The sequence below is a fragment of the Marmota monax genome, unplaced genomic scaffold (assembly GCF_021218885.2).
Source record: "Marmota monax isolate L192 unplaced genomic scaffold, Marmota_monax_Labrador192_F-V1.1 WCK01_AAM20220418_F8-fsc00353, whole genome shotgun sequence".
NCBI lineage: Eukaryota > Metazoa > Chordata > Mammalia > Rodentia > Sciuridae > Marmota > Marmota monax.
In genome coordinates, this window is record NW_026692700.1 from 44247 (window position 1) to 69647 (window position 25401).

Genomic DNA, 25401 nt, shown 5'->3' on the forward strand with positions numbered 1-25401 from the left:
CACTTGGAGTTGAGAGGCCTGGGTTGACCATAAGTCATGCAGCTGCTGCATTCAGGACGAGGCACAGTCAGTGAAGATGCCAAATTCAACCTCTCCCCTCTCTGCAAGCCCTGTCCAGCCCTGGGGTAGCCACCCAGGGAAAGCCACCCAATCTGTCCTGCCCTCTCAATAGTGCCAGTGCCCATGCCCGGGTTGGGGGACTCTGTGAGTCCTCTGCCTCCTGTGCCCTCTTTTTGCATGCTTAGTGAGTGGCTGAGTAGAGACTGGCTTGCCAGATGTGTGTCTGCAGCTAGGAGCCCGTCTGGAGCAAGCTACCCCTGGCACTCACACTGGCCCCATTCCAATGATCCCATTTGGTTAGTCCTCAGGACTGATCAAGACCAGAACTCCAGGGCCAACTGGGGCCAGTGCCCAGCTGAGGCATCTTCTTTTCCAGGCTCAGATGCTTCCAAGAACTTTGGGTGAGTAGTCCAGCAGCCCAGGGACAGGTCTCAGGCTGACCCTGCATCCCTCAATTGCGGGGCAGCCGGGTCAAGCAGTCGTAGGCCCACTGTGTTGCTGAAGAACCTGAGTTCAGAAACATCCCGAGCACTTGTGGCCAGCTCCCCTCCTGGGGACGCTAGGATTTGAATCCGGGTCTGTGGCTCCGCTGCATCCTTAGGCTTTGCGACTTCTTCCTCCTTTCCCTTTGGGACAAACCTGGCCACCACAGAAATGTGGCATCGGTTTCCTTGCAAAACTGAGGGCACCACGCGGCCAGCGGCGCCAGAAAAGCAGTTCCTTGCAAAAGAGCCTCCAGCAGCGCGACGACCCTCCTGCTGAGTGCGCTGCCCCTGCCCCTGGTCCAGTCCTGCCCTGCTCCGCCCCCTCCACGCCCATCTGCGGCTCTCGGGACGCCCCCCACTCCGCCTCCATTTCCCCCACTCTCCCAGCCCCTGCGTGTCCTGTTGCCCTCTCCGAGCTTCCCTGCCCGCGCCCCCAGACCCCGGCCCCGCTCCCCGCTGGGCTCGCCCCTGCCCCGCTCCCTCGGCTCCCTCTCCATGGCCCGACTGGCCGCGCTGCTGCTGGCCGCTGCCCTGGGCGCGCTGCTCAGCTTCGCGCTGCTGGCCGCCGCGGTCGCCAGCGACTACTGGTACATCCTGGAGGTGGCGGACGCCGGTGACCGCACCGACCGCGCCGAGCGGCTGTCCTCGCACTCGGGGCTCTGGCGCACTTGCGAAGGTAAGCGCCCCCGCCACCCCGCGCCCTTCCCCTCCGAAGTCCCTTCCCCCGCTCGTCCCTCCTCCCAGATCCTGCCCGCAGAGCAGTCTGCCCCTCAGGGGGTCTCTCAGCCCCCTCCCTGTCACTCTCGTCCCCCTCAAACTTGTGGTGACAGTTGGGCTGTGGAGAGGAAGGGACTGACTCCTCAGGGACACGCCGGGGCAGCGGGGCCAGAGTTGGGAAGAGGAAGGGGGGTTGGCACTGTGCGACCCCACAAGGACCTCAGGTACCTTCCTCTGGAACCTGCCTTGGCTAGAGATGGGGTGGCACATCATGTGGGAGATTGCAGGTCACCCCAAGGCACGCATGGTCCTTCGGGTCGCTGGGTAATTTGGGACCTGTCCCTATTCAACCTCCAAGTCTTGGAAACTCAGATGGGAGGAAGCTGAGGCCTCCTCGCGAAGGAGGAGGGAGAGCAGGGAGGCTTGCCCGCCCAGCCCCAGCAGCTGCCCCTGCTCTGTGGCTCCTCTGCCAGGTGACCCCCACGGCCTTCCTGGAGGGGAGGGGTGGGGCTGGGTTGGAATCGGGGCCAGTGTGGGAAGCCCGGGTGTGGGTTGCTGGGGTCTCTGGAAAGGCTATGGGTCTAACCCCAAGTGACCAGGAGTTGCTTCTGTAGATGACTGCGCCTGGGCCCTCCCAGCCCCGCCTCTCCACTCTGGGGCCAGCCTGGGGTCCCCCCCCCCCCCCCGCCCCGCAGGATGAGCCCTGGGTGGCTGGGGCCTTGGGAGGCTGTGAAGCGTGTGTGTATGAATGTGACAGCACGCATCAGTGTATGAATGTGAGTGTATATGTGAGTGTGAGTGTGAGCTTGTGTGAGCACATGCTAGTATGAGCAGGCACATGGGTATGAAGGCGTGTAAGTAGAGAGCTTGCGTGCTGTTTGCCCACGCGTGTGGCTGAGCGAGCACTGTGTGTAGGGGTGTGTGTGTGTGTGTGTGTGTGTGTGATGAGGAGAAAGGGCTGAGCGTGGTCATCCTCTTGACAATGGGTGTGTGTGCACACATACGTGCATTGTGTGGGTTGCATGTGCGTGAGTCAGTGCCCACAGGACCTGAGGAGTCTGGCCTTGTTTTTTTTTTAGTTGTAGTTGTACACAATATCTTTATTTATTTATTTTTATATGGTGTTGGGGATGGAACCCAGGGCCTCGCCCGTGCTAGGCAAGCGCTCTATGGCTGAGCCACAACTCCAGCCCCAAGTCTGGCCTTGTTATTGCAGCATCTCGCAGGAACCTTGCACTGGGCAGTCTGGAGGGGAGCCTGTCCAGATTTTTTTTTTTTTTTTTTTTTTGGTACCAGGAATTCAACTCAGGTGCACTTAACCACTGAGCCACATCCCCAGCACTATTTTTTGTATTTTATTTAGAGACAGGGTCTCACTGACTTGCTTAGCGCCTTGCTTTTGCTGAGGCTGGCTTTCCTCCTGCTTCAGTCTCCCACTGGGATTACAGGCATGCACCACCGTGCCCCACTGGAGTGTTAGAGATTTTAAACACACATCCATGCAGCTGTGACCTGTTCATTAAAAGAAATTAAATAAGGCTGGGGATACAGCTCAATTGGTAGAGTGCTTACCTAGCATGCATGAGGCCCTGGGTTCCATCTCCAGCACCACATTAAAATAATAATAATAAAATATATAAACCAAACAAGGTCTTGAACCTCTAATCCCATTTGAAGTCCCAGCCCCAAGTTCCAGGGGAGAGATTCCAATAGGGCCCCAGGGCCACAATTTGTCCACATGGCTCTGGGGGCTGCTGGGTGCCCATTGTCCCCAGCTCCTGCTTTGCACTTCGGCTTTCCAGGGCAGAACAGCTGCATACCCCTGATCGACCCCTTCAGCAGCAAGGGCCTGGATGTCTCCCCCTCAGTGCAGCACCTTCTCTGTGAGTCCGGGCAGTGCCATCTCTGCCATATCCCTGATTCTTTGGGCAGGGCTGGGACAGAAGCCATCCCACCCCAGCCCACCCCGAACTGCTTCCAATGGCTTGCTGTTACCAGGGGACTTTTCCATCCATAGCTCCTCTCTCTCCAGGTGGCTCCTTACATAGGCACAGCTCAGCCTGCTTGGCCTCCCTGTGCCCAGTTCCCTTTCAGTGGTAACTGCCCACCCCTAGTTGTCGGGGGAAGCAGGCGGCTGTGGCATGACTGGAGCTGGTGAAGCCCATGAGCTCCCCTTTTTGGACTCTCTGTTATCTTTCCAGATGGACAGTTGGTCAGCCTGGCACGCATCTCCCCCTGGTGGGTTAGCGGGCACATGTCTGCTGCCCCAGAGAGACCTGAGAGTAGGGGTAGGGAGGGTACTCAGGAGTCTTCCTCACCCTGGCCTCAGGAAGGCTGCACAGGACGACAGGTAACCACTGGGAAGGTCCTGTGGTTGCCATGGAGACAGGCATCAGCTCAACCCACCCCCACCCTGGCCCAAGCAGGTGAAGCAGCATATCACTGTCCTCTGGGCAGGCTGGCCTCCACCTTCCTGGGGGCAGGGTCCCTGTCTGCCTGCCCCTGAGCCCCCTCTCTCACAGCGCTGCACCGAGCTGTCATGGTGGTCCTTCCGTTGAGCCTGATCCTCATTGTGTGCGGCTGGGTCTGCGGCCTGCTCAGCTCCCTGGCCCGGAGTGTCCCTCTGCTGCTACTCACCGGCTGCTACTTCTTGCTGGGGGGTGAGTCCAGGGTTTCTGGGAGAGCCAGCTGGGACTGCAGATGCTGGGAGTGGGACTCTACCTCCCTGCGCCCCTGCCCATCCTGTTCCCCTCTGGGCTACGTGGAGCCTGGGAACCCCCAGGCCACAGAAGTGCAGCAGAGTCTCTGGCTGGGACCTGTATGCAGGGCCTACCAGAGTGGAGCTGGGCCGCTGGAGCCTCCTCACAGTGACTCTAGGACCTGCTTCCCCAGGACAGGTGGTGCTGGGGCTGTGGGATGCCCCCAGCTGCTGTCCTCACACCCCACCTGTCCTGATGGGTGGAGTAGGGGAGGGGGCAGGGTTCTGACACAGGTGAGGCAAGGCCAGGCACCAGGTGGGGTGAGCTAGGGCATCAGGGTCCTTGGCATTGACCCCAATAGGCCCAGATTATACTTCGGTAGTGCTGCAGCTGACAGGTGCTGGGCACTGGGCCCAGCACTCCCCCAGCACCCCCAATGCCACCTTAACAGCTAAGAGTCCTGAGGGTCTGAGAGGCCCCAGGACTCTCTAAGGTGAGAAGGAAAATGGTCCTAGGCCCCCTTCACTGTTTTTGGTGTTGTCTGCCCCAGCCACCAAACTCCCCTCCTGCCAGGCTGGTTGTCACTGAAGGTGGCTTCTTGGGGTCAGCCCTCAGTGGCCCCTGTCAGATGTGTGTTGGGTCTGGTGTCTTAGGCTAGTTCTGCTGTCATGGTGACAAAGACCAGACCATACGGGGCTGGGGTCCCCTCCCGGGCAGGCCTGCTTCCCTCCCCAGGGGATGCTGGACTCTGGTAGACCTTTATCAGGAGCAGGTGGTGGGCCTCGCTTGGAGCTGAGGTTGGGGAATCATCAGCCTTGGTTTTGGCCACAGGACGGCAAGGTCTCCTTGACTTGAGAATAAAATTGGGAATAGTCAAAGTGTCAGCTGTGACCTTGACCAGGGTCAGAGTCTGCAAGGGTCCAAGATCCAATTTAGAGGACCTTGGGAACCCCAGAGAGGAGGAGTTGGCTTGGGACTGTACCCAGGAAGCCTGTGCTGACAAGAAACCTCTGCGCTGTGCCTGGAACAGGGCGCGGGTGCAGGCCAGGCTCTGGAGGCAGCTCCAGCCTCCCGGGGCGGAGGGTGCACCACTCCAAGGAAGGGGAGTCCAGAGGGGCAAGGGTTTGAGGCTGGATGGCTCCACGGACATCCCGCAGCCCCCCTTGCTCAGGGCACTCCTGGGAGCCACCTGAGTCTTGGCGCCAGCTCCTAGCCTGCAGGGCAGAGGGTCAGCTATGGACAGCAGTGCTGGGGCTCTGAGACAAGAATGTCACACCATGGGGACCTCCCTGAGGCCAGCTCGCCCCCTGCTACCCCATTAGCGCTGTAAGAAGGGGAGGGCAAGGTGGTATCTGGGAGAGAGGGCCCTGCTGAGTGTCCATCAGTGCTGACCAGGAGAGGGGTGGGGTGGTGAGCTGCCTGCTGGGCTCCGTTGACAGGACCTGTGGACCAGGGGTCCCCTAGGGATACCCTGAGCAGCCACCCTGCCCCTTCTCTCTCCAGGTGCCCTGACCCTGGCGGGGGTCAGCGTCTATATCAGCTACTCGCACCTGGCCTTCGCGGAGACTGCCCGCCAGTACGGCCTGCAGCACATGCAGGGCGTCCACATCAGCTTCGGCTGGTCAGTGGCCCTGGCCTGGGGCTCCTGTGCCCTGGAGGCACTCAGTGGCACCCTCCTGTTGGCAGCCGCCCGAACCCTCAGCCTGAGCAGGCTCCCAGGTGCTCCCCACTCTGTGGCCATCTGAGCTGGGGGGCGGGGGGGGGCAGTGCTTGGCATCTCCTGGGAGTCCCGTTCTGCAGGCCTGGCTAGAGCCTGGCCTGGAACACCCTGGATGGCACACTGGGGAAGCCCTTGGCCAGTCATGCTGCTTTGCCCTTCAGATACAGATAGGATTTCCTCCTCTTAGAGACAAGGAAGTGTCTGGACAGAGGAGGCCAGGGCCGCAAGGCACATGGGTTCTGGGTGGTACAGTCGGGTGGGGGTACCTTGGGCTCCTGGGTTCTCTGGGGGTGTTCTTGTCTCTTGGGCTATGGCTGGCCCTCCTCAGCTACCCACATTCCTAATGACCTGTCTCGATGAGGGGTGGCTTCAGAGTGCACAGGTGTGTGTTAAATATGAGTACCCCCTGTTCCCTGGCCCTCACAGCCCTGTGCAGTGGTCACCTTTCACCCTGTGTTGCTGGGGGAGACCAAGGCCCAGACCACTCAGGAGCCAAGGGCAGGACCCAATGTTCTAGTAGGTTGGTGGGACCCCAGGCCTCTGTTTTGTCCCCATCCTCCAGAGCAGGGTTGTTAGGGAGGAGAGCAAGGACAGGGCGGAGATCCCTTTAGTTTATAGGCAGACTGGCTCCCACCCCATGTGCCCTGCCCCTCCCTTGTCTTCCCACCAGGTGGGTGACTCTGCACGCACCCAGGTGGGGCATATGCTGCAGGCCATGGCTCCTGCTGGCTCTGACCCTTCCCTTCTGCAGCAACTTGGGGATGCTTGTAACTGCCAAGGGCCCTGGGGCAGCTTGACTGACAGATGTGGAGGTCCCAGAAGGGCAGGGTGGGGATGGGGAACTCTGTGCCATGGTGGGGGCATCTCCACCATGGGGTGCGATGTGGTGGGGTGAGCTGGAGCCGTGCCTAGCCCGCCCTGTGAGTGACCTGGATGAAGGGGCTCCTCAGCCAGAAGGGCTGGGGCTGCCAGGTGGCAGGGGCCAGGCCTGGAGTTTGGGCTGCAGACTTGTTGAGCAATCGGTAGAGGCTTAGTGGGGTGGGGCCTGCTCATAGGCCCAGGCTGGTCCAAGGACGAGATGTGAGGACAGGGCCATCCAGCCCCCCCTGAGTCATCTTGGGCCACAGGGAGGGGCAGGCATGTTTTTATGTAGGTGGACAGCTGGGCAGATGCAGGAAAAGGGGCCCCAGGGAAGGTCCTGGAAGCCCCATTTCCTGTGCAGGGCCTTCCTGAGCTTTGGGCCATGTGAGGGGAAAGATGACACCTTTAGAGCTTTGACCTCCTCCCCTGTTTGTCCTTATTGCTCCTGAGGACATGGAGCTGGCACAGATTTGGCAGGGCCCACCGAGACAAAGAGCTGGGCAGTCGAGTGGGGCTTCTCTTCCTACCGTGTTTGAACATTGGCCACTCCCTGTGGGAACACTGTGCTGATCTGTCCTTGAATAAACCAGCTTGTGCTCTGTGCAGACGGAGCTCTGTGTTTTTTTTCTTAGAATTTTTCAAAATAGGCCCTATTTGTCCTTGCCTCACAGACGCTGTGAAGGTGAGCAAGCACTGTTAGCAGTGGTGTGTGCATGTCTGTACCTCCAACGATGTCCTGTGTGTCTGCTTGCACAGTTGTCAAACTGTCCAGCCAGAGTCCTGTGTGCACATACGTGTGCATGTGTGTGCACATCCAGCCATGTCTCCTGCAGACCAGGGCCTCCTCCTCCCCAGGTCGGCTTGGGCTGGAAGGAGCTGGGCCTGCAGCTGGGTCTGGGCAGCTCCCTTACTCAGCAGGAAAGGTTTCTCAGCCCGTGTTTGCTGCGGAGCTCAGGGTGTGAGTTCAGCCTCAGGCCCCTCTGCTTGCAGACGGGCTTGGGCTCTGGGGCTAGGACTCTAGGAATACCCCCACAGGTGGCTGCAGGGACACCAGATTTGCTTAAGGATGTGCATGTGGCCTGCAGAGTGTGTGGGTAGGCATGGGGCTTAGCCAGGACACTTGAGCCCTCCACTCTGGAGGGCCAGTCTCTGTGGTGATTGGGTTGCACTGTTTCATAGTTCAGTGGCCAAGGTGAGAAGGCAGGTAAATGCCACTAGGGAAGGTTCAGTGGTGCTTCAGGGCTGCTGAGGACAGGTAACCAATGACAGTCACAATGCACGTGACTCGGGGCAAGAAGCCGAGGAGGGCAGGAGAGCACACCTCAGTTCCCACAGCCCCGTGCCAGGCCTGACGAGGAAGCCCCCTAGAGCTCCCCCTCCTCACACCCAGTGAAGCCGCACCCCAGCGATGGTCCAGCTCTGCTTCCTTCCTGAGACACATTCGTCCACTCCATCTTGTAGCTGGCTCTGTTGCCACTTATGCCCTGACCAGGGCCTGAGCTGGGAGTCTAGAGGCTGCCCTGAGCTCAGACCCACAGGTGTAAGAGCAGCCCCATAGTGGCGCCAGGGACCCTGGTGTGCCCCAGCCACACTGAGTCAGGGCTGACGGTGTCACCTGTGAAGTCACAGTGCACTGCAGCTCCTGCCTCTGTGCTAGCCAGCTTTACATCATTGCCTCACATACTCGACAAGAACAACTTAGAGGAGGAAACGTTTATTTTGGCCAGTTTCAGAGGTTCCGTCCGTGGTCAGCTGACTCCATGGCTCTGGGCCCGAGGTGAACAGAGCAGAATGGCAGCAACTGGGGGAGACTGCTCCACTCCTGGCAGCCAACAAGCAGAGGGAGGGAAGGGGCTGCGGGGAGGATGCACCCTTCCAGGGCACACCCCAGTGAGCCACCTCCTCCAGCTGCCCCATCTGCCTGACAGGTCACGGCTCTCATAATCTAGTCACTTTACCTCTGAATGATCCTGCACTAACCCAGGAGGTCTTGGGTGGCACCTCATATCCAAACCATAACACTCCATCTCTTAGTTGCTGCTGGTGGTGGTGTTGGGGGGGGGGGCAGCTGTTGTGTTGGGAGGGTGCTCCAGTAGTCCTGAGCAGATGCCACCCACACAGGAACCCAGGACTCCACCAAAGCCAGCTGCAATATGCCAGCCGTGTGGGTGAGCCACCAGGGAAGCAGATTTGTCAGATAGTGTGGTCCAGGTGATGTCCCACCTGCAGCCTCAGGAGAACATCCAAGACAGGACCCCTTGGCTCAGCTACTTCCTGATTCCTAACCCACAGAAACGGAGAAGTAGTGAATTATTGTTACAGAAGGGGCTTCTGAGTTTGGGGGGATTTGTTGCACAGCAATGGCGAGCTGACACTCATCCCAGAGCAGGGCAGACGTGCGCCACAGGCTGGGTGCTGGCTTTCTGTGATTCTCTGAGTTGCTTGTTCCTCAAGCACCAACGAGCAGTTCTGGGCCCTGGAGAGCCCCGGATGCTGGGTCTCCAGACTGCAGATTTGGATCTGTCTGAGGGGTGGCGGGGACGAGGGACAGTCCTCCGCCACAGCCCCTGCTCTTCTCCCATTGCACATGCTCGCTGCAGTCTAAGATGTCCACCATGCTGCTGTCTCCGGCATGTGGGTCTTCGGCCACCTCCTGAGCACTGTGCCTATGTGTCTGGCAGCTTCCTAGCCACCTCCACTTGGGGTCTTGATTGAGCACTACTATTTTTTTTCTGTGTAAAATGGGTTTATTCATTAGAGATAAGTAAAGGGGGGGACCACAGAAACCTAGGACTTATTACAGCCTGTCCCTCACCAGGGATCAAGGAGGATGGGGTTTCATCTGCACTTACTCCACTCGCATCTCAGCTGAGGGACTTGAGAGAGGAGCCCGTACTGGGGTGACATGGGCTACAGTTCCAGAGGCCATCCTGTTTCTGGAGTGGACGGAAGCCTAGCACCAGCTGCTCTGGGTGGCAAGTCCTTATCTCCTGGTGTTGCGTTCTCAGTACATCCTCAAGTTGTTCTTGACAACTTGACAGATATCTTTGTCCTCATGAACTCTTGGGTGCAGCACTTTCTAAATGAGCCACCCAAGGACGATCCTTCAGAGCAATAAGCAACACACTGTGTAGTCGAGGCTTCAATCTCATAGCCCAGGGTCTATTTTCTGGGGCATTTTCCCACAAAGAACCTGCAAAGAACACCAGTCCTAAAAACACCCCTACACTGAATTTCTGGCACTTTTATCTTGAACTTTCTAGCCCTCAGAATTTTAAGGAATAAATTTATGTTTATAAGCCACCAGTTTATGGCATTTTGTTATAGCAGCCTGAATGGATTAAGACAACTTTAAAATAAAAGTATTGACTCTAGGGAAGGGATCATTTGAAGGTGGTTTTGAGAAACCCACCCCACTGTTTTTCTCTGTGAAAACATTCCCTAGAGAATGGCCTTCCAGGTCACTATTTCCATTTCAACATGGTGCTAGAATTTGGTGACCAGTTAATTTTTTTTTCTTTAAATATATAATTTTGAAAAGGCTGTCCAAATTATTAAGCAGGTAGATCACATTTGGTACCTATTTCATACCTTTTTTTGGTGGTAGACTATTAAGAATAAACCATAACATAATTTACAAAAAAAAAATTCACTTTGCGATCAGCTGGTAAGCTGTATGTTTGGCATCTGAACAGCAAACTGGCACTCTGAAGCCAACATCACTACTTTATCTTCCCAAAGCCAGTCTCCTCCTGGGTTCCTACTAAGAGGAATGTTACAGTTTGGATCTGAGGTGTCCCCCAAAGATCCAGGTAGTAAAAGCTTCTGTTACAATGGGCTGTCTTGCCATAGGTCCAGAAGGTCAGGAACTAGAACTGCAAAACTGGGCGCCAAAATAAACCTCTTCCCTTATAAGTTGATGACCTCAGGTAACTGTCAGTGATGGAAAGCCAACCACAGATCTCCCTTCTCTCAACACACAGACTCATACACACACACAGAGATCCCAGAATGAAGCATGCACAAATATTAGTGGTAGTCATTCTTGGTTATAATACAAGCAATTTAAATTTTATCCTTCTTATATTGTCAGAAACTCTCTGTGCTTCCCCCTCTCGTTCTTGGTCAGTTTTACCAGGGTTTTCGATTTGATTACTCTTCACAGAATGACTTTTGGGTCTGTTTATGCAGATATATTTTTTCCTGTTCTTTCTCTTCCATGCATTTCTCTTGAGCTATGTCTTATCTGCTTTCCAACCTATCCACTGACTTCTTTTTTTTTTTGTTCAGGGAGTGAACCTAGGGATGCTTAACCACTGACCCACATCCCCAGCCCTTTTTATCTTCTTCTTCTTATTTTTTTATTTTGAGACAGGTCTCGCTAAGTTGCTGAGGCTGGCCTCAAACTTGCAATCTTCCTGCCTCAGCCTCCCATGTTGCTGGGATTCCAGGCATGCGCCATCATGCCCGGCTGAGTTAATTTATTATATTTTTCAGTTTTAGAATTTCCATGTAGTCCTATGATTTCAAGTTGTCTGTCAAACTTTATGCTTTTGCCTTTGATTTCTTAAATATTTTATTTTAAATCCTGTGTATAACAAGTCCATTATTATGATCCTGTGTCTGTTTCTTTTGTCTGTGTTTTTCTCTTGATTTTCAGTCACATCTTGTCCCATCCCTTGCCTGGTTGTCTCTGACTGAGTGGGGACATCACATATGCATAACTGAGAAAACCGTAGGCTCTGGGCGGAGTCATCTTCCCCCAGAGACTGGCCTGTACTTCTCTGCCAGAGGCTCGGGGCACTTCCACGCCCCACTTCAATCCCAGCCGGGGCCCAGGGCCCAGGGCCCCATCCTCAGGGCCCCAACTGCCTCAGCACAAACTCCCACTTCCTCAGTGCCAGCTCAGTGTCCTGGGTGGAGACGTCACGGTGCCACACGGCACGCACAGACTGCTCTGTCCAGGGAAACAGCAGCACGCGCACAGCATGGCCTGTCTGGGCCACCTCGTCGGGGCTCACAGCCTGCAGGCGCTGGCACAGGTCCGCAGCAGGCAGCCCGACCACCTTCACCAGCACCATGTTGGTCTCCACAGCAGCAGGATCCACAGAGCAGTGGGGCGATGCCAAGGCCTGGAGTCCTGTGCCAGGTCCTACAGTGAGTAAAGCCCAACCCCAGGACCCCGCCACAGCCCTACCACCCAGAATTGTCAGCTGGGGAAGGCAGAGGGGCAAGCAGCTGCCACAGAAGAGCACCAGTCCTGACATGGCCTTCGGGATCACAGGGACCTGTTTACTCATGTGACCTTAGATCAGTTGGCCTCTCTGGGCCTGTTTTCTTATTGCTGAAATGGGTCACCATGAGGACTCAGTTAATGGAGGAAAGACCCTAGTTAGAGGCCACCCTTTGATTCTGCAGAGAACCATGATCCTGTCTCCACCAAGCACTTCCTAGCTTCACTGCGTGGAGCAGGGCTGGTGAGGCGAGTTGGCCTGGGTCCCACCCTAGAGACTCAGTGGCAAAATCAGTATCCTGGAGGCTAGGAGGGTGCAGACCTGCTGGGGGCTTGGGCCTGCTGCAGGAGATCCCCCCACAGGTTGGAAGGAGTCGAAGGGGGGGCACCAAGCACCTCTGGCAAACCTCCGCGCGTTCTCGTGGTCCCTCGGCAGCTCTTCCTCTGCCTCAGCCAGTCCCACAAGGGCGGCTGCGGCGAGCACCCCGGCTTGGCGCATGCCCCCACCCAGGGCTTTACGGAGTCGCCACGCTTCTTGGATGAAATCCTTGGGCCCCCCGACCAGGGCCCCCACTGGTGCACCCAGACCCTGTGGGAAGAGAGAAGCCTCCTACTGACCCATCGGCAGCATCTGGAGTCCAGGACAGCTGCCAGGTCAGGAGCTCAGGGAAACTCAGCTCCTTCTGCAAGGCACTCCCACCCCATCTGTCTGGAGGACCAGCCCAGGGGCTTCCCCACCTTGGAGAGACAGAAGGACACAGAGTCACAATGCTCCACAATGCGGGCGGGGGGGACACGCAGAGCCACAGCTGCATTCATCAGTCGAGCTCCATCCAGGTGGACACGGGCCCCATGGGACTGGGCCAAGAGGTGTACCTGGGTGAAGTGCAGGCAGAGGTTAATGGGACAGGTGATAGGGCAGGTCTCTAGGAGGCCCCTGGGTATGGCTCTTGAAGAATTGAGGGGTCTGGGGCCACCTGAGTGGTTCTGCTGTGCTGCCTGAGCCTCGGTGGTGCTTTAACTTGAGTGGTTTAGGTGCCCAGGATGGAACCCAGGGCCGTGGGTGTGCCAGCTTCCTGCAGTACTGGGGACTGAACCCACTCAACTCTTCTTTATGGAGCACTTGCCAAGGGCCAAGGACATAACGTCTCATTTTGTTTAAGCTGCATGACAGCAGCAGGAGGCCCCAAGGAGTGCAGGACATAGAGGTAGGTGGCATGCCCACACAGTCACTTGGGGAGCAGAACTCAGCTGCGGCAGCCTCCTGGCCCCCTTGCTCCTGCTAAGGACCAGGGGAAGTTGGAGGCGCACCCAACAACTGCTCACTCCACAGCCTCACCAGGAGCATGTTCCCGGGCCAGGGCAGCTGTCCTCAATGCTGCTTTGGAACTTGGCTCTCAGCAGAGTGTGTGTGTGTGTGTGCACATATGTTGATGCCTACATGTGCACACAAGTGACATCTTTGTTCCTAAGCAAGTGCAGGGACTAGGGCCCCTAAACTGAACAGTGATCCCCTTTGTATCTTTAGCCTAGGGCCGACACATGTTCCCCCATGATACCCTGCCCACTAACACACTAACAGGTACCTGTGACATGTCAGATAGGGGTTCAAAACACACAGGAAGCCAGGAGCAGGCTGGTAGTGGGGGCAGTGGCGGGGCAGAGCCTACCTGGCGGAGGTAGTCGATAGGGAGGACCCGGCCCCCTGAGCTGCTATGTGTGTTCTCTAGGCATACAAGCTCACAGACTGGGTGATATGGGTTCCCAAGGCCCCGAGTGATCACCCTCTCCAGCTCATCCAGGTCCAGGGTCCCATGGGGCAGGTCTGGGAGCAAGTGAGAGTGCACCCCAGCAATCTGCAGGTAAGGAAAGGGGTGAAGGATCAGGCAGGTCCAGGGGTCCAGCTGTACCTCCTGGTGGATGGAAGGGGTCCTCTGGAATAGGGAGCCAGACCCCAATCTTGTGCCTGCTCCTTCCCATCTCGGGGTTTCAAGGACTTTCCCTTGCTCTGTGCATCCAGACACAGCATCCCAAGTGAGGAGGGTGTAGGCCCCTGGCCCGTTTTCATTTGAGATGTTTCCCTGTTTCCTCTGGCTCCTTCCTGGAGTGCCAGTGTTCCAAGTGCTCACTAGGGGGCAGCAGGGCACCAAGCACCAGGCAGGCAGCCGCTTCTGCCCCCACCGGCAAAGCTGAGACTTGGTTCTCCCTCCCGCCTTCCCGCCAGCTTCTGTCAGGCTCTCCCCTTTCTCTGCAGGTTCCAGCCAGGTGCCTAGGAAGCAGCACCTAGGCCACCTGTACTGGCTAGAGGATGTCCGGGCCCCAGGGGAGTGGTGCCTGGTCCTTACCTGAGCCACCCCGCCCTGCTCATAGACGTGGAGGTGGCACTCCTGCCCAAGGAGGAGCTGGGAGCCCCGGCGCCGGCAGTGACCCATCACTGAGACAAACGGAAGGAGGGTAGGACTTGGCTCTGAGTCCTAGGGTGCCCATGTGCTTCATCTGGGCTGAGCCCCAGGGCCACAGCATATGCCAATTAGGAAACAGCACCCCTTTGAGACACCTTACTGCCACGTGCGGGATAAACAGCTTGGGGATGGGATGCTGTGAATGCCGGGCCACACATCCATGACCCCACCTGCAGAACCTCTCCTGCAGGGAGAAGCTGGCCACTCTGTTGTTCCTTGGAGACTGGCAGCTCAGGGCACTAGCAGCCACCAGGCCCTGTCAGCAAACTGAGGGCACATGCACACAGTGAACCGGGAGGGGTGCTTACTAGGTGAGGCAAGTGGGGGGTACCACAGGACAGCCTAAGGGGTGAGGATGGTGTGGTTACAGGAACTGTGGGGCCAGAGCAGAGGAGGAACAGGGATCAGCCCACCTCAGTCTCTTCTGCTCCCCTCCTCCGCCAGGACACCCCAATGTTGCACCCAGCAAAAATCCAGGAAAGTTGTTCATGAACGTCACAGCCCTGGATACAGAGGGGCAGTGGGTACATGGAGGACCTGGGAGTCAGACTCACCACAGATGAGGTTGGCCATGGTATTGGTGGGCACAAACAGAGTCTGCTCCACCCCCAGCAGCTGGGCGGCCCTTTCCTGCAGCTCTGAGGAGGAAGGGGAGGGTGGGGCAAGGAAAACTATCAACAATTACCACTGAGCAGTTGGGCTGGCTGCACAGGCACAGTTCAAAGTACTTTTGTTCAGATGTGAGCCCCTTTGCCAGAGGCCAAGGTGAGTGGCCAAGTGGGCGTGGCTGGAGCTCCAGTCTACCAGCTGCACAGTCTGTGGCCTGGGTAACCACACAGCTGGGTCTGGAGGCTCCTCAGTCAACCCACTGCACCTCACCTCCTCCTCAGCCATGGTTCCCCCGACCAGGCCACTGAAACTCTCTTGTGGTTTGAACCCTGTGTTCCACCCCAACCTCACACCTGTCTTGCTTCCTTTCCCATCAGTTCCAGCAGGTGAGGCCCTGTGGTTTCTCTGCTGACTTCCTCTACCCCTAGGCGGGGAGCCTCTAGGGAGCTGGAGGGGGAACAAAGGGTACAGCTGGGGGACAAGTGGGGCTCCTGCTCTAAAGCCCATGCTGGTTCTCTGACTGTGGCATCAGGTCCAAAGGCCCTTGGCATGACATTCAAGGCCTCTGCCCCATTGCAAAAAAAAAAAAGTGTGCATGTGCTTCTGAAGCCCAGTGCCTGGGAGTCAGAATTCCCTTCCCTGCCTGGGGCACAGGGGCCATCCTTAAGAAGCACCTCTGGAAAGTCCCCCTTCCCTGTGAACCATGCACTTGCCCCTAACCCCTGGCTCCCAAGGAACGCTTCACAGACTGCTGTCAACACAGCACCTCCCTGGCTCTGATGTGGTGACTGGTTTACACAGCAGGCTGCCTGCTGAGCAGTGCCTCACATCTTTGAAACTCCTGGTAACAGCAGGTGTCTGCCCGATGCATGACCAGTCCCAATTACCCAGTGACCCTACACACAAGCCCTGGGAGTTTAACTGGTGACTAGTTCCTGGCCCAGTGAAGGGCTGTACTCAGCCCAGCAGAACCAATGCAGTGGTTCACTATAAAACAACTCTCAGCTCAGGGTGGGTTGTGGGTCCCTATATCCTTAAACCACCCTTTGGATTATTAGATCCCAATCCTAGGGAGGTGTAGCCTATGGAAAACCCCCCTTTCCAGATTGGTTTTGCTTGTCCTCATGGAGGCAGCAGAGGGTGCAGGAGAGTGGTTATGGATTTTAGAGTCAGAAGAACTATATTCAAGCCAGGCATGGTGGCACACACCTGTAATCCTAGCGACTTGGGAGGCTGAGGCAGGAGGATTGCAAGTTTGAGGCCAGCCTGGGCAACTTAGACCTATCTTAAAATAAGAAATAAAAAGGGCTGGGGACATAGCTCAGTGGCAAAGATCCCAGGGGTTCAATCCCCAGTACTGCAAACAAAAAAAAAGAAGACGAAGAAGAAGAAAAGAAAAAGAACTAGATTCAAACCCTGGTTCTACCACTGACTAGAGATGGCAGCTAGGTGTCAATGCACTGTGCAAACAAGTCACTGTGTTATCCTATTAAAATGCAGATTCTAGTTTAGCAGGCCCAGTGTGGGACCTGCATTTCCAACGGGCCGGGGGATGGGCCAACAAGCTCTCACAGTGCGCAATGCTCTGCCTGAATGTCAGCTGAGCGCCCAGTCCTGGCCGCCCTCCCCGCCAAGCACCATGGACAGCGCCCTGGGGTCATCCAGAGACGACCCCCCGCCGCGGGCCTGCATGCCCGGCTCACCGCGGACGGTGGGGTCCTCGCCGTAGTCGTCGTCCCCCACGACCGCCTCGGCCATGGCGCGCCTCATGGCCGGCCCGGGCCTGGTCACCGTGTCGCTGCGCAGGTCCACCACGTGGGCTGGGACCCCGGCCCGGCTTCCCAACCATCGTGCGCAGGGCGCCCCGAGCCTCAGGGCCGCGGCCCGGGCCAGTCCGGAGAGCATGGCGGGGGCAGCGCCCGTCTCCCAGCCCGGCGGGAGTGGCTGCCCTCTCTCTTCCCGGGGAGGCCGTCTAGAAGAAGCGGGCCGGCTAGCTCGGCGTCCAGACTGCGGCGGCTGGCTGACCCTGGCCGGACAGGCCGCTGGGCACGCTGGGAGTTGTAGTCCACGCTGCTCTCGGCGAGCCCGGGAGGGCCCCGTTGCATGCTGGGAGTTGTGGTTCGCCGCCCGTCGCCGAGGAGACCAAAGGAATGGGGCTGCTCCTGTGGCTGTCGCAGTGGGCCTGCACCGCTCCAGACACTAGGAATTTAACTCAGTCAAACCTCCCAACAGCTCTGGGAAACACTTGTCCCCGTTTAACAGATGTGGACACTGAGACTCCAGAGGCTAACGAACATTTCTAAAGTCACTTAGGTCAATTGCTGGGATCCAGGGATCACCTGTCTTCAGAGGACAGCTCTGCAGCATAGTGTTATGTTGCCCCTAAATAGAAGCCTCATAGGCTGGGGACATAGCTCAGTTGGTAGAGTACTTGCCTCATATGCACAAGGCCCTAGGTTCAATCCCCAGCACCACACACACACACACACACACACACACACACACATAGCTTCTTATTGTTTACTGTTTTCCATATAGATTTACTGAGCGCCTACTGTGTGCCAAGTACATCTAGGTAGGTGCCAAGCAGGGAACACAAGGGTGGTACTGGGTCCAGGCATACAACCTCACCAGGCATAATGGGTGATTGCCAATGCAATGTCTAGGAAAAAACCCTCTTCCACACACCCCTGCCCTGGGGGACAGGTGCCTCCACAGAGGCAGGGTAGTGCTGAAGGATACCAGTGGCTGTCTGACCGTGTGTGAAGATCAAATCCTTCACTCAGGTCTGGCGTGCAGCTCAGAAGTAGAGCACTTGCCTAGTACACGTGAGCCCTGGGGTTCTGTCTCCAGCACTGCAACAAACAAATATCTAAAAACCAACTCGACTGCCAGCTGTGGGACCTTGAACAAGTCATGCTTCCCTTTTCTCAACTGAGAAATGGGCTGCTGTGGGTATCAGTGACTGTGTGTGTCTAGCCATGGCCCTTGTGCCTGGCTCATGGGAAGCTTTATGTCAGGAGTATTCATTCTAGTGTTGTTGTGGACTCTGAGACTGTCATTATTGATAATGCTCATGGTCTAGAAGCCCAAGGCTCTGGGGCTAGGTGCTGCTGTTGGGGGGTGCACCCTGACTCAGCTCAGACCATGGGTGACCTTCCCTCACAGGGAGGACAGGGCCCGGCCCCACTCAGCAGCTCCCCTTCCTAGGGCACAGGCCTCGGGTATTGTCTGTCTCCAATGGGAGAAAGTCCGTCTGACAGGAGCCCCAGCTGAGCAGAGGCCACACCAGCTGGGGAGCCCCCTCTGCCCCCAGGGTGAAGAGCAGGCTCATCTGTCAGCCGCCCACCAGGCCTCCTCCAAGCCAGGTCTGGAGACTTAAGGAGAGCAGACACAGCCTGCCCTGCTCAGGCCCCTGGGGTGGAGGAGTGCCAGGAGGGAGCAGCTGGGGGGACCTAGTCTTGGCCCTAGAGCAGGCCTCCTGGAGGGAGCAGCGACTTGGTCCAGTGTGAAGACAGAGCAGGGCATTCACCAGGAGAAGGAGGAGGGAGTTCTTTGGGCAGGGAACAGCATGGGCAAAGCCTTGGGCAGGCTGGTGCTGGCGAGCCCAAGGCCCCAGAGCGGCTGGAGAAGTGAGAGGGATGGGAGATGGAGCCCAAACCCTACCTCCAGGTTGAGACCAACTCTCAGGACTCAGGCCTGGCAGGGCCATCCTGAAAGGGTGGGATGGCAAGTCCCTGTTGGTCTGGGACCCCAAGGACCCCTATAGAAGTAAAGGGATCACTGCCCTCCCGAGAGCAGGAGTCCCCCTGGTATGACCTGCACTCTCCACAAATTCGGCCCTTAGAAAACAAGGTCCTTATCTCATTGTCTGGCCCAGCCCTTCTGCTGGGAAGTAGGGGGTGGGGAGCAGGGGCCTCTGTGGGAAGGAAGGGAGGTGGATGGGCTGGAGCAGCCATGCCGCTCTCAGGGGAGCCTGGAGACAAAAGAGTGGGTCCCAGGCATCTCCTAGCCACGGCCCAACCACAGAGTGGCCTCCTGTTTGAAGGTCCTTCCCTGTTTGCAGAACCTTCTGGCTGGCAGTCTCCCTGCTTGCAGGCTTGGGAAAGGGACAGGGCAAGGAGGGCAGAGTAAGCCTTCCCTGGGGCTAGTGGGGACAGAACAGCTTCCATCTGCCAGGTCCTCCTGGTCCCCAGTGGGGCCTACAGTGTGAAAGGAGCAGCAAGGGTGGACTGTCGTGGGGGAAGGCAGGGGCCTGTGGCTTCCCTGAGGCCTACTGGGGAGGGCTTCCCAGGCTCTTCCCCAGGAGGCCATCTGGGCTCGTGTGTGTGTGTGTGTGTGTGTGTGTGTGTGTGTGTGTGGCGTGCATATCTGTGGGTTCATACGTGTGGGTTGTGTATATGTTCATGAATGTGGGTGTGGTATATGTGTGTGCATGGCATACATGTGTGTATCCCTGTGTGTGTGTGTGTGTGTGTGTGTGTCCCTGGCTGCACCTGAGATCTGAGTCAGGTTCTGGTGGCAGCTGGGGACAGTCTCAGCTCCCAGGCTGGCGTGAGAAGGCTCCACAGAGCCAGTCTTCTTGTCCTCTTGCTTTGGCTCTGTGCTGACCCCTTCCCCTGTCTCTGTAACTCTGTCCTGTCTTCAGTTCTCAGCAGGAGAATTCCCACCACCAGAGGTCGAGGTGTCACCTCCTGCCCCCATGCACCAGCTGTCCCCTTCTCTCCCCACAGCCAGTGCTTGGCCAGGCCTCCTTGGGCTCTTGCTGGCCCAGCAGGTTCCTGGCCTCAGGGACTGGCCCTGCAGCCCAGCCCACTCTTGCCACTGTTTCTACCCCTCGAAGTTCCATGGCTGTCCCCGGGCCCTGGCCTGTGACATTTCTGTTCCACAGGTCTGCTAGCCTTTCCCCCACACATGGGTCTCTGCACCTGCATTCCTTCTACCTAGAAACCCCTTCTCAGGCTTCAGGTCTCTGAGAGGCCTCTTCTTCCAGGAAGCTCCTGGCCCCAGCCGAGCAGGGGAGGGAGGTGGCCCACCTGGGGAGGCCTGCCGCTCCTTTGGTTCCCACTGCTGCGGACACAGTTGTTGTGGGTTTACTCGGTGAGCTCATGCTCCAGGCACACAGAGGCCCAGGGCTTCCATCCTTGAACACAGGACCTGGCTCCAGGATGTGGTAACCATCAGCTGAGTGGTTGACAAGGGAGGGACACAGCGTCTGACATCCCTGACCCTGGGGGCCCTGCAGCATGAGTGGAGAACTGGTGCAGGCCCTGCTTTGGAGGAAGGTTGGGGACCTTGCGGTTGCTCCCTCGCTGGCCGTCTCGACCTGTTCGTCAGTCCCAGGGCTGGGGGAGACGTCCCGGGCTCAAGGAGCCTCGAGATGGGAGTCCCGGGTGGGCTGCTTCCACAGCCCCCTCGGGTATGGGCACCTGCACAGGTGGCCCTGGCTCTGGGGTATGGGCACATGCAGGCACACGCACCACGCACGAGTGCGTACACACACACACACACACTCACACACACACACTCACACACACACACTCTCCCAGGCTGAGTTCAGTGTGCATATTCCTGTAAGGCTGCTGGCAGGAAGTGAGCGGCAGGAGGCTGCTGCTGGGAACGGGGCTGGCCCTGTGGAGATAAGGAGGCAGCAGATGGAGCCGGAGATAGCGGGTCCTGGTAAACAGGGCCAGGGAAATGTCCTTTCCATCCCATCCCCTTGGCTCTGAGCCCTCTATAGGGTGCTGGCCTGCACCCAGACCTGATAGCCTGTGAGTCTGGGGACACTGTCTGTACCACTAGCATCACTTCCAGCCTGGGAGCCTGGCAGGAGGGCAGGGCACTGGGCCTGGGGGCATGGCTGGGCATGGCGGTGGCATGTGCTGGTGCATGTGGGGGCCACCCCATGTCAAGGCCATCTGTGCTTTGGGAGGGTGGGAGGGGAAAGGACTGGAGCTCCCCAAGCCCCTGCATCTCCCCGCTGGTCAGGGAAGACTGACAGCAGGTCAGAGCGTCTGCCTTGCACCACCTGGGGAAGTCCACAGAGAGGTGCTCTAAAGGTGGGGGGACCTCAGGGGGCGAGCAGCCGGGCACAGAGCAGGCAGACTACAGACTGGTCACCGCGGGCTTCTGCTCGTGGAGCCCCTGCCCCGCCAAGCCAAGGATAATGACCCCCACCCCATCTGCCGGCGGCAGTGAACTCCAGGCACTGGGCCGGGGAGAGCGCCAGATCCCAGAGTTCTGCACAAACACACTTGTTATTCTTTCTAAATTATGAGATGCGGCACTCCTACAGAAAAGGGCAGGAAGCATTTTTGTACGGTGTTACCAATAAATATAAATATCAGATGAGCTCCTACACGGTGGCCACTCATATCAAGATTAGACCAGGGCCGGGGTTCCAGAAACTTCCTTCCCATCCAATCCTCCCTCTGCCAGAGTAGCTGCTTGCTCTGATGGACATTCCCTGCCTTTCGTATGGCTCTGCCCCCTGTCTGCATCCCCTCGTGTGTGTGTGTGTGGAGTGTGGCTGGCTTTGAACTCTCTGGGAGCGCGGATTCTTTTAGGTCTGGCTTCTCTGAGTAGACACTACTTCCCCAAGAGCATCTGTCAGGGCTGAAGTTCCTGCTTTGCCACCACCTGTACCTTTCCACTGTTGTTTGTGACACTCTATTTCTCCATTCTCTGGGCTGTGTCTACACTGGCTCTTTACAAACAATGCAGCCAGGAGCATTCTTTTTGTTTGTTTTGTTTTGTTTTTGTTTTTTGGTACCAGGGATTGAACCCAAGGCCACTTAACCACTGAGCCACATCCCCAGCCCTTCTTATTCTTTGTTTGGAGACAGAGTCTCGCTAAGTTGCTTAGGACCTCACTAAATTGCTGAGACTGACCTTGAACTTGCGATCCTCCTGCCTCAGCCTCCCAAATTGCTGGGATTACAGGAGTGCACCACCACACATGGCCACGTTCTTATTCCTGATTCCTGGGCTCAGGTGCCTCAGCTTCTGCAGGGCACATGCCTGGGGGTAGAACTGGTGTCACAGGACACCTCGTGAGCCATTTCCCAAGGGTAGAAATGATCTCCTCTCCCACTTCCCCACTGCATGTCTATCTCAGCAACACTTAGCGTCGTCAGACTCCTCAGCTCGAGCCATCCTGGTGAGTGTGTGGTCCTTGTTTGTGAAAACCTGTTCATGTCATGTCTCTCCTCTCTCCTGTCTTCTCTCTCTGAGGCTGGCCCTGAACTTGCGATCCTCCTGCCTCAGGCTCCAGAGTTACAGGGATCACAGGCGTGCGCCAGGGCCCGGCATCTTATTGACAAGCCAGATTGAAATCGCTGGGCCTTGTCTTTTGGCTTCTCCAGCATCACTGATGAACAGGAAGCCTTCCTCTCACGTAGTCACAGTGAGCGTGCCCCTGCTCTGTGATCCCAGTCTTGTGAAGGTCGTTCTCCCCACCTCAAGGTCATGGTGACTCTCTCCTGCCCTGGGGAACGTGTGCCCGACACAGGGAAGAGCCATTGCTCGCCCACCTGACACTTCACTGTTGAAGTCTGGCAGCACAGGAGGCATCCCTCTGTTCTGTGCTGCCCTGGTTCAGGCTGGGGTCACGGGGTCAGGGTGGGGATCAAGGGCGGACAGTTGAGGTCGGTCTGAAGAAGCGTCAGAGGCAACAGGGGTCCAGGGAAACCAGGGATACCATGACAACACCGCCATCGAAGGGCACTCAGAGGTGGCCTCTGGTCAGCCTGGGAATCCTGCCCCAGCCTCAGGAAGCCTGTACATGACAGGCACTGCCCTGGGCCCTCCTCCCAAGAGGCTGGAGCTCTGCATACTGGGATTGGAGCAACTGGTCAGGCGCCCACACTTTGGGGTCCAGGGGTGTAGCCACAGGGAGCTGTAGGCTTTGAGGGCCTGAGGGGCGGGGTGGGGCTGGGGGGCAGATTTGGAGCCTAGGAGCCCAGTCTGCAGGCCTGAGAGCAGGGTGGGCGGAGCAGGTCGAACCCTGGGAAACCCTCTGGGACCACTGCCCCCCGGCTCCCCCTGAGCTGCTGAGAAGCAGCCAGCTTCCAGGAACCTGGGCTTTGGGGCGGGGGACAGAGAAGACTTGAGGGAGCCCTGCCAACCCCAGAGCTGGGTCCCTGACTCAAGGGCCTCCCTGGAGGGCTGGGAGGCTGTGATGTGCATGGACCCTGGGAGCAGGGGCCTGGGGACTGAGTCCCAGGGGTTCCTGCAAAGCTCTGGAACAGACTGAAGCCCAGGGAGTATCTAAGCCCCCGGTCCAGGGCCCAGGCTCCAGCTGAGTCCAGGGCACACCGGAGCCCCTGCACCTCGCCCCACCTGCCCCGCCCCACAGCCTCAGGCCTGCTGCTGTAGGCTGGGGCCTGTGCTCAGTTTGACATTATTTACCGCCGCAGTTTCCTCCTCCTTCCAGTAACTTGTCCTCCAACTTCAGGCAGCTTCTGATTAGGCAGCAAGACCTCTAATCTCTCTCGGATCTCGTTTACCGGCATCAGGGCTCTTGCTTCCTGTTACTGGGCCTGGACCCAGGCACAAGGGTCAGGTCCCTGCCTGCCTATGCCCTTGCCTGTGAGGGGCCCCTGTTCTGGCCCTTCAGCCCGCTGGTCAGGAGGAGGGAGGGTCAGATGCTGGCATGGCCTGCGGCAGCCATCTAAGGGTAGATCCATTCCACAGGCACTGGCCCAGTGCTGGGCACAGGGGCCTGAGGGTGAGTGGGCCACAAGCTCGAGGACCAGCTCAGGGCAGTGCCTGCTTGGCAGAGTACCCGCAGAGAGCACCCTTCCCCTGAGGCCCTCCCTTTTACCCTCTTCTGCTCCTGCAGCCACAGGGCCAGAGTCTTTGAGGGAAAGAACAAGGAAGGTGTCCGAGACAGACATGAGTGGGATTCGTGTGGACAGAAGCCAAGGCTTTGGCTCTGCCCTGGAGATGCAGAATTCCAGGACTCGCTCACCTGTCACCCTGGGTGGGCTTCCCTGACTACTGCAGTAGGGTCCTGGCATCTCAGTGACAAGGGGTGTGGGCAGGAATGGTGCCCAGCCCACTGAGGGCCTGAATCCCTGGACAGGCAGTTTCCCGACAGGGAATACAGGTGGTTCCCGACTTAGGAGTTCAGCCTAGGACTTTGGACTTTGCTGTGGTGTGAGAACATTGGGTAAGAACTGCACTTTGAATTTTATCTTTTCCTAGACTAGCAGTAGGGATGCACACTCTCTCGAGATGCTGGGCAGCGGCAGGGGCTTGAGATGGTGAGAGGAAACCACGGACACCCCAGTGACACAGCTCCCCTGCGAAGCTCCTTGGACAGACAGTGTGTGTCTGACTCCCAACATTTCTGATCTATGAGGGGCACCACGACCCATTGTAAACCCGGGGGCACTCACGGCGGCTCCAGTGTGCAACCCCAGGGGTGCCCTCCAGCCGCTGGCTCTCTGCTCAGAGAGGCTCTCCGGCTCCAGAGCCAGGATCCAAACCTCAGTTACCCAGCTCTGCAGAGCGTCCTTCCACATCCCAACCCATCTGTCATCCCGTCCCCGCAGGCAGTTCTAGGTTATCTTCCCTGGAAGTCCTGCAGGGATGGACCATGCCATTGTTGGGGGACATCCGGGACATCCCAGGCCTGACCCCAGCAGCCAAAGAACAGCTGAGACCATGAGAAGAACATTTGTCATCGTGGCGGAGTTTGGGAGGGGATCTCTGGGAAGAAGGAAGGTTGGAACTCGAGGTGCCAGGACCTGCCACGGTTGGGAAGCACAAGGGGTGTCTCCTTCACATTGTTCTCCAAAACAGGGACGCACAGGGTGGTCCAAGGGGGGTGGAGAGGAGTCTACACACTTGGTAGTTATCCCCTTTCAAAGGCCTATCTTTTGCGAATAGTTTACAATACAAGTAATCTATACGTGTGTTGTCTGTCTGTCTGTGTTTTAGTAGCAGGGATGGAACCCAGGGGTGTTTTACCACTGAGCTAAATCCCAGCTCTTTTTATTTTTTTATTTTTTAGACAAGGTCTCCCTAACTTGCCCAGGCTGGCCTTGAACTTGGGTCCTCCTGCCTCAGCCTCCTGAGCTGCTGCATGACAGGTGTGCACCCCACACCTGGTTTGTGTGTGTGTTTCTTATTGGCAGATGCATGATCCAAACTGTGAAGGCCTGCAGGTTGCTGTTTTCTGGCTCTAGGTTTCTTATCCTGAGCAGCTGCCCACTGAGCTTGCTGTCCAGGGGCAGAGGGAAGGAAGACCCCTCTCTCAGGAGCCTGGAGGGCTGCCTGGAGAGGGAAGTTCCCAGATGGCTTGATGGAGGGTCAGGTGGAGATGAGGGCACAGAGGTACCATGGACATGTGTCCCCACTGGGAGGAGGGAGAAGTCGGGGCCCTGGGGTGTGAGGGAGAGGCAGCCTAGGGTGCAACTTCTGACCAGGACGCCAAGAATCCCTTACTGTGGGACAACATGCAGAACCAGCTGTAGCCTGACCCCTCCCCCAGCCCAGGGACCCCTTTGGGAAGTTCATCTCTGGAGAGCTGAATTCCATGACACACACT

General features: G+C 57.5%; 2 protein-coding genes across 4 annotated transcripts; one reads left to right on the plus strand and one right to left on the minus strand.

Annotated features, from left to right (window-relative positions):
• The first annotated feature begins 1040 nt into the window (after window positions 1-1040).
• Tmem235 (transmembrane protein 235) lies at window positions 1041-7147 on the plus strand. Of its 3 annotated transcripts, XM_046446647.1 has the most exons (4): window positions 1041-1221; window positions 3065-3145; window positions 3785-3922; window positions 5465-7147. In XM_046446647.1, exons 1-4 carry the CDS (start codon window positions 1041-1043, stop codon window positions 5704-5706), a joined length of 642 nt encoding a protein of 213 aa, XP_046302603.1. In that variant the 3' UTR covers window positions 5707-7147. The 3 variants fall into 3 exon arrangements, with proteins under 3 accessions (XP_046302603.1, XP_046302604.1, XP_046302605.1); XM_046446648.1 differs by lacking the exon at window positions 3065-3145; XM_046446649.1 differs by lacking the exons at window positions 3065-3145; window positions 3785-3922.
• Window positions 7148-10571: 3424 nt separating this feature from the next.
• Window positions 10572-16888, minus strand: LOC124094060 (uncharacterized). The gene is made up of 7 exons (XM_046446650.2): window positions 16550-16888; window positions 14792-14875; window positions 14121-14209; window positions 13446-13631; window positions 12514-12651; window positions 12172-12364; window positions 10572-11682 (listed from the first exon to the last, which is right to left on the minus strand). The coding sequence occupies exons 1-7, from the start codon at window positions 16749-16751 to the stop codon at window positions 11399-11401; spliced, it is 1176 nt and encodes a 391-aa protein (XP_046302606.1). The 5' UTR covers window positions 16752-16888; the 3' UTR covers window positions 10572-11398.
• Window positions 16889-25401: the final 8513 nt, after the last annotated feature.

Excerpts from the sequence above, each read along its gene's own strand:
- Tmem235 (XM_046446647.1), top strand. The coding sequence starts at position 1,041 with ATGGCCCGACTGGCCGCGCTGCTGCTGGCCGCTGCCCTGGGCGCGCTG. Across the intron at positions 1,222-3,064 it reads GCTCTGGCGCACTTGCGAAG|GGCAGAACAGCTGCATACCC; the intron begins GTAAGCGCCCCC and ends TCGGCTTTCCAG. Across the intron at positions 3,923-5,464 it reads CTGCTACTTCTTGCTGGGGG|GTGCCCTGACCCTGGCGGGG; the intron begins GTGAGTCCAGGG and ends TTCTCTCTCCAG.
- LOC124094060 (XM_046446650.2), bottom strand. The coding sequence starts at position 16,751 with ATGCTCTCCGGACTGGCCCGGGCCGCGGCCCTGAGGCTCGGGGCGCCC. Across the intron at positions 12,365-12,513 it reads TGTCCTTCTGTCTCTCCAAG|GGTCTGGGTGCACCAGTGGG; the intron begins GTGGGGAAGCCC and ends CTCTTCCCACAG. Across the intron at positions 11,683-12,171 it reads CGCGCGGAGGTTTGCCAGAG|GACTCCAGGCCTTGGCATCG; the intron begins GTGCTTGGTGCC and ends GACCTGGCACAG.